Genomic DNA, 8066 nt, shown 5'->3' on the forward strand with positions numbered 1-8066 from the left:
ATTTAAAATTCTTTCCACCTGAACAATCATCCTCGGATTGCAAGGTGAAATGCATATTCTGCCCTCTTTTTTAAATTCTTCTCCAGTACCTTACTTCTACTGCCTGGGACTTTTCAAGTAGTGATGATGCAAAAATACACCTATTTATTTCGTCTTGAAATTAAGAGGAGCACATTCTGTCACCTTAACATTTTTGTATCTTGGTGTAACAGCCCATTCCTTTTGATTATTGGGAAGTGAGTTGTTACTTGGAAAACAAGGGATATGATATTTTAAAATAGACTGTCCAGACCTACCAGAATACAGTAATTAAGGTACTTCCTTTGCTCAGTGCTGCTTTTGCATTCCTTTCATCTTCTAACTATTGGGGGGGGCGTTAAATAAAGGATGAAACACTGATTTAACATCATCTTGGATGCTGTTGATGCTACTTGTTAATGTACTTGTGTATTTGTCTGTCTTCCTTTCAGACGCTCTCCATCACCCTGTGGGTTTCAAGTTACTGTGACAGTGTCCTCCGACCCTTCAAATCAAACTTGCAAAAAAAGAAGAAGAAAAAAAAAGAAACCAGCATAGTTATGGTAGGTGATTCAGCAGAGACAAGTTTCAAGTCTTACGTGGCTTCCCAAACGTTGGTGGGTAGAATTTTCAAAAATAATTTAAGAACCTGAATCCCATTATAACATTTAAGGTTCTCAAGTTGCTTTAGAAGATGGAATCCTAAATCACTTAGACACACCTCTTTTTAAAAAATTATCATGCATCTCTACAGGAGCTGCCTTATTCTTTGGAGAAATTATGGTTATATTTTCTCTGTTTTGAAACCTGCGTGGAGTAGATAACTTCAGTTGCAAAACTTGTCCTTAATTTTGCAGGTTGCAGTTACTATTTGTACAGATTAGTGCTGAAGTACAGTGCTGAGATTGGTAGCCCATTACTAGAAAATCCATTCTAGCTCTACCTGAAGGAATCTATTGTTTTACCCAATAATAACCTTTTAAAATTGAGTGGTGAAAGTGTATTATCCATAACTTTGATATAGCCTGTGAAAGTTTTGTTTCTTAATGGCATATAACTTATTAACAGTCTTGTGTATACACTAGTCTGTATGGAGTTGGTATGATTTTTTTGTGTGGAGCTATTTTGAGTTCATGTCTTTGTTTTGAAAATGATAGATTTCTGCAATGAGGTTATCATCAAATTCAATGAACTTTTAGGTCTTACATGCAACAAAACTGCACTTCTCATCCTCCTAGTTCTTTAAATTCCCAGACTAGTTAATGTTTGTAATCTTGAATAGAGCTGTTAGGAATTTTTTGGATGAAAATTGGTTTTTTGTTGGTGTTCTTTTTTTTTGTTATTGTTGGAAAATTCCAGTTCATTTAAACCAAAACTTGACACCTTCCCCTCCCCCTGTCCATCCATTTCAATAACCTTTTCTCAATGAGAGTTGTCAGGTTCAGGATGCAACTGAGAGACAGGCATGCTTTCATGTCTGGGATGTGGGAAACTGCCATTTTGCAAAATGAAAATATTGTCAGCAAAAGTTGAGAAGCTATATTTAAAAACCACATCTCTAGGTTTGACATATATATAGCAGTCTATTTTTATCAATATAGTAGGCTGAATGTTTTGTGATATGTAAAATGGACATAAATACAAGTATTTTAACATCACTTTTTGCCTAACTTTTTTATAGCCTCCTGTATTCACCAGTTTTTTGGATTATGTTACTGAGCTACAAACATTAACTTCCAATGTTATAGATCATATCAAAGGGCTTGAAGTAATGTTGACTGCACTAAAACTTGAAGAACTGTCCCTTGAGGACACTTTACTTTCACAGGTAAGGAACTGCACCTCATTTGACATGATCTTTCAAAAACAGCTGGAAAAAAACAAACCCTAGAGAACCTCTTGAATAAATCTTATTCTTTCAACTATATAAATTGAAAAATCCTTGTCCATCCAAATGATTTGACTCAGTTTTGCCTGTGTGTAATTTCCTTATCTTGGCTCACAGATTGTTTGCGATGCTAGTTGTCATCACACATGCTTGTACCATGACAGAGCCAGATAATATGTTTAAGCAATTTAACACTACTCAGAGCCAGTGTATTAAAAATGGGTGTGTATCTTTGCACAGAGAATTCTGGACACATGCAATTTCCAGACCAAATTAGGGACTGCTTATGGAAGTTATCCCCGGCATGCTAGGTGTTGAAGAGGAAATGCTGATTTGTTATGGAATATAACTAACAATGTACTAGCCAGGGCCTACCATGGTTGTGTAACATTCACTTTTGCAGTGCATAGAAAAATATGTTGCCCTGTCTTGAGTGTATTTGAAAGGTGTCTTGTGAGGTGGCAAGTCCTCCCCTCCAGTGAAATGGTGGTTATGGTTGCTGTTTGTTTGACGGCACAACTCACCCTTTAGATCTGCACAGAAACAATGACATGCAACATAGGGAAGCAGATGTTACTTTGTTTTCGCTCTGGCTATACTGTAATGTGAAGGGGTGTCATGTATGATGGGAATTAAAGAAGCATGAAGATGATGAGACTCTTCTCAGCCATCTAACTCCCGCATGTTTGGAAACCTGGGAGTGGGAAGGTTGTTTAGAATTGTTTCATAACATGGGGGAAACTGATGCCGATATTCTTGAGCTCCAGTTTCCCACCTTGAGCCATAGCCCAATCGTGTCTATAGGATTTGGGGTGAGACTCCTTGTTTATTGCTCGCTGCTGGATTGAATTTGTCATTGTTTCTGTAAGTGACTCCTGGTTTAATATGTATTTGGTAGATCCAGATATCTTTATTTTGTAACTAACGTGGATGCTGTTTTACAGTGTTAAATGCAAGGATATCTCCTGCAAGTATTAAAGAATGTAAATTTTCTATGGGTTCTGCGATAGGTAAAATTCATATTGATATAAGTAGGGAAAAATTACTGTCTTGGGGTGTTTTAGACAGGATTTGACTGCATTATAATTTGAGTCAACTCAAATACTGCCCTTAATGTTGTTGTTGCAAGAGTTCAGTCTGACTTCCTTCCCTCCCCATTCCCTCCTTTCACTGGTACAGAGGACTAGAGCGGAGTTATGTGGGGATTTAAGTGATTACATTATTAGGCTGACTTTTTTTCTTGATGATTTACAGGAAGAAAAAAAGTTTACAAAGACTGTGCAAGGAAAGGTCCAGAGCAGTTACCAGCATTCAGTTCAGGAAATTGGAGAGCTGCTGAAAAAGAGACTTGATACTGTTAAAAAATTAAAGATTTAAGAAATGCACCATAGGCATAAAGTCTCCATGACAGAGTGACATCAGAATCCCAGACAGAAGCAACATCCGACGTACCATCACTTTAATCCAGAACTTCCTCACAAATGCATGAAGGACTTAAAACCATAAAATTACTTTTTATTTTTTTTTAGGTATTAAAGGTATATTCAGCCAATTAAATTATTGTACATAAATCGGAAGCAGGGACCCTCCATTGGGGTTTGACCACTTTTTATACATGTTCATAAGCATATTGCGACAGGAAAAATTCAACTTTCTTCCCTTTTGATCTCCAGGAACAACTGGAGATGGTCTTTAGAAGCAGCAATAGAAATCCAGTGTAAAGCATATATCTCAAAGGAGTTGTATTTGATCACCATACAGTGTTTATACTTTTTATGTACGGTCCTTGCCTTAGAAAAGCAGAAATTGTAGATGCCCAAATTCAACATTGGAGCTTGTGTGGCCTCTTCCACTGAAGCAGGTTAGTTCTGGAGCTCTCCATTTCGTTGGCAAGCCACCTGGCCCTGCTTAGCTTACGAGTCCAGCATGGAGAGGTGACCTTGTGTTGGAAGCACATCTTTTATTTATACAAAAAGCCTTCCAGCAATGCTCACTGTTCACCAGATAGGGTCGTACGTAAGTAACAATACAGCTTCCTCTAAGGATTGAACCCCAGAGAGGGCTGTTTGCACACAGATCACTTTCTAATGGAAAGGTAACTTAAAAAAGTACGAGCCTGATGTAAAACAAAACATGGTCATTCAGATTTAGAAAGGTGGGAATTGGTGGTTCAGCTAAAAGCTAGAGACCTTGTACATATCTGCAGTGAAGTCTGACACCACAATCTCTGATTTTTATGTCAGTTTAATGTAAAACAGCAATCATCATGACTTTAAAAAAGTGTACTTAGGTGCTTGAAACTTTAAAACTTAAATATTTTTAATGGAATTGAGTTCTATTGACTTACTATGGTTTTAAGTTGGCAGAGGTCATTTTTGCTTCCACTGTGGTATGAGGCTGAGAATGTTGCTCTTTTAAAAAAGAAAAAAATGTATGCTTGCTTTTGCAATTGATCTTTTATGAGTATCCAAGTACTAGTTCTGTTAGAAAAATGTAATTGCATCATCTGCTCCCATCAGATCTGCATTTCTGCTATTTTAGTTTTTTAAAAAGTAATACGGTCTATTACAAATAGGCACAAGAAATACATGTTGCACCTAGTATCCGAGGGACACTTCAGACTTTTACAGATTCCTTATCTTCTGATGGGGAAAAAAGCAACTATAATCTGAAATCTATATTTAAAGTTCTAAGAGAGCTGATAATCCTAGCGTTGTCATCTCTGCTGAATACATTTTTGTTAGAAATGCTACAGTGTTGACGAGAATATTTTTTTAAAACAAATCCCTGTGTAAAATTTTAAGTTCCTGCTCTTGCTGGATTTGGTTTTACTTAGCCCCATCCTAAAAGGGAAAGAGGAGTTTGTACAAGTTTGAATTGTAATGGATGTGCTCTGGTTTAGTCGCAGTGTCTGGTAAGTGCTTTGGACCCAGTGAAAACAATATCAAAATGTGTTAGGTCTGCTTTATAGCAAGACACTTTGCTGAGCAAACGCAGCTATCTTTCATTATGTAGAAATACCTTTGGAACAATGAATGTGCCGTTTTAAATTAAGAGTCATTACCAGGCATGTGAAATACGAAGTTTAAGTGGAAAAAAAAAATTCATTGCTAAGATAGTGCAGTTACTATAGTGGAACTGAGGAGAGGCCCTGCAAAACTGTTTTGCTAAAATAAATAAATAAATAATCCAATTACACAGGGCTAACTCCAGCAGAACCCCACCTGCGATGCTGCTCTTATATACAGGACTCTGGGCAAATGCTGGCATGGGAATACCGACATGCCAGATAGATCTGAACAAGACCAGATAGCACAGTGATCTACGCTGCACCTGCCGCCTCTTTGGTGCCGCTGTCAGAACTGAACCAGCCCTAGCACCAGGCAGAAATCCTAGTGAAATAAGCTTAGTGTGATTGAGCCTTAAAGCCTTGTGTACATGAGGTGGTAGAACTTGCTGAAAACATGATTTTCAGCATCAGTTCCCTTTGAAGCAGGAGCGAAACAGCTGGGTGCTATGTCTGGATATGCTGGCTTTAGACAGCTACATTGAGCTCTGGTGACGGATGGACGTTTCAGTCACTTCCTGAAATAGCATTGGATGAATTTGTGCCCGGTCCACGCTAGTATGAAACCATTTTCTTACCAGTTCAGGGAAAACATTCAATATTTCCCAGTGTAGATAGCATCTACCTAATTGATTGTAAGTTAAATGTCAAACCATATGACTTTTGTTACTCTGTAGATGTTTTATACTAACTGTAGTGTAAAATCTCTAAAAGAGGAGACTGAATGGGTGTGCACACAAATGGCTAAATACGACTGATTTTCCTCGGGAAACTTCTCTCAATTCCTATAAATTGTGTACAGTTAAATATTATATATTTCTTACTAAAGAGCAGGTTCCCCTCCAGCACACATCCTAATGAGATTTGATAAGAAATCTAAGATATAACCCATTGCTGCTGTTTGTCCTTTTTTTTTTTTTTTTTGGGTGGTGAATTGAAATACAAAGTTAGAAAAAAGCTATCAAGACTACTGTTTACAGACTGAGAAATTATTGCTTTTATACTACTGGGATCATGAGCCAAGATCCTTCTCTAGATTTTCTTTTCAACTGTTTTCTTTGCTTTAAATCATAAATCTTCTGTGGATGGAGGTCAAGAGTTCACCACCTACCTTTCTCTGCATAAAAGAAAAATGTACAATGCCTCCTGTGTTGCCCATCATTTTTGGTATCATTTTAGCAGTTTTAACTGTTCAAAAATTGCATTTATTTTGCGAGCATTATGTTAAATCATGTTTTCCTTTTATTTTAACCTTTATTAATATAAAAGGATTTTTTTGCTGCATCTACAGCCTTACCTGAACTTTCTCTTGATTATTCATTGTAATTTATGACTGTGGAAGATATGTATGCTTCGGCCTTCTACGGAATTAAGTGACACAACTGCAAGCAATCTGCTTTAAACTGGATGGGTTTATAATTTATATAAAGGTCAGTTTCGTTATAAATTATCCTTGCTGCCTTTTTTTCTTTGTCTCATCCAGATCTTTGGGAGTAGATGAAGTACCAGTCTGTGCAGCTTCACTTTATACGGTTGCTGTCCTGGTGAACTCGAGCCAGATGCTTCCTTTGTTTGTGAGTAGGGGAGTAAAAGCTGCCTGGAAAGTAGGGCTGTGGGGCAGGACAAAGTGCTTACATGCTGACCTCTGCATTTTCATGCAAACCAAAGAGGTTGGTTGCTGGCAGGAGCAGAGAGGAGAAATGGTTATTCATATGGCTGATTGATGCATGCGTTAATATTGAATTACTTCTGCATTACCTACTTGCCAAGCTTTCGGATGCAATAGAGGCTTGCAGTAAGCAGGGATCTGGAAATGGGACTTGGAGTAAGCCTAGCCCCTGTGGCGGACTTGGACAAGAGTATATGTAGTGGCCTCTGGCGATCTGTACCCCTGGCCTCTCTGCAGTTGGCAGGCTCTGTGCCCCCTCGTCCGTTCCAACACCAGATTCTGGAGCAATACAGACTTGTCTTCTCAAGCTGCCTCTTGCAGTGCTTCCAGCCTTCCTCTGCCCGGAAGGGGATGATCTAAGTAACTCCGTTCTGTTGTGGAACATAATCTCCACGTTGCGCTCTCTTGCTTCCGAGTGTAGTGTGGATTTATTGTCGAAATCCTGTTGAAGGGTTTCCAGATCTTAATGACGGTCTTGCCAAAAGCGGCACCAGCACCTCTGTCTCCTCCCTCTAGCTCTGACTTGGCCCTGGCCTTTGAGCAGTGCTGTGTCTGATGGGTTGCTACCCTCTGCCCATTGGGGCGCAGGCACACTGATGATCATGCTCATCTATTACAACTTCTTGACCTTAAATGTTTGAGTCGCGTTTGAAATTGAAACCCAGTAACCAGAGCGTACTGTGCGCCCGTTCTTAGCTCAGCTGCCCTAGGGTGTTTGGATGGAAACCTAGAAATGCGTTATCAAACACTAGTCTCCCTTTATCTCCTTGTTCGTGTAGTATCTCCAGGTGCTCACCTGGTTACATTTGGAAGGACTCGAGGCTGTAGTAATCAGTAAAGCTGGTAGGGGAGTTTTATAACAGCAGAGAAAGGCCCCTGAACTATATGCATGCTCAAGGTAAGCCCCGAGAGTAGGGGTTGTGGCTGCTGCTTGGTCTGTTCTGGTTTTTAGGGAATGGAGGTGGTGCTTTGCCCATTGTTTGCATGTCCCTTAAATACTTCACCTGTCCATGGCATCACCTCAACAGCAGCTATGTGCAGAGCTGCTCAATTTGTTTTAAGAGGGGGTTGTTGCTTAGGGCGCTCTAGGGGAAAAGGACCAGCAGGAGACTGTTGTAAGCACTGGTGGAAACACTGCATGGAAGAAGGGAAGAGTCCCATTAAATGAGAAAACGGGCACACAAACGCCCGGCGGCTGACTCCCACGAGACGCCACGCTGGGAGAGCCGGGGGCGCCAGGAGCGCGGGGCAGCCGCGTGCTGCTGCTGCCGCCTCCACCGCGCAGCAGGGAGGCATCTCGCCCCTGGAGCGGAATCGCAGCCTGCAGACCGCTCCCCCTGCGGCGCGGAGGCTGCTGAGGAGCGGGGCCGGGGGCGGGCTCGCGGCGGCGCCTCCCCCGGCAGCACGTGACGGCGGGCAGGGCA

The 8066-nt window shown here is 40.4% G+C and overlaps 1 protein-coding gene across 1 annotated transcript in view; it reads left to right on the forward strand.

Annotated features, from left to right (window-relative positions):
* The window catches only part of NAA25 (N(alpha)-acetyltransferase 25, NatB auxiliary subunit), a 46718-nt gene extending 40298 nt beyond the window's left edge, over positions 1-6420 (forward strand). The window contains exons 24-26 of the mRNA XM_019506653.1: positions 471-581; positions 1700-1846; positions 3161-6420. Coding sequence (XP_019362198.1) covers positions 471-581; positions 1700-1846; positions 3161-3283 — 381 coding nt within the window. The 3' untranslated portion in view covers positions 3284-6420. The remainder of the gene's footprint in view (positions 1-470; positions 582-1699; positions 1847-3160) is intronic.
* The last annotated feature ends 1646 nt before the right edge of the window (positions 6421-8066 follow it).

Source organism: Gavialis gangeticus, unplaced genomic scaffold (genome assembly GCF_001723915.1).
Source record: "Gavialis gangeticus isolate Ggan-Ray unplaced genomic scaffold, GavGan_comp1, whole genome shotgun sequence".
In the NCBI taxonomy this organism is placed as follows: domain Eukaryota; kingdom Metazoa; phylum Chordata; order Crocodylia; family Gavialidae; genus Gavialis; species Gavialis gangeticus.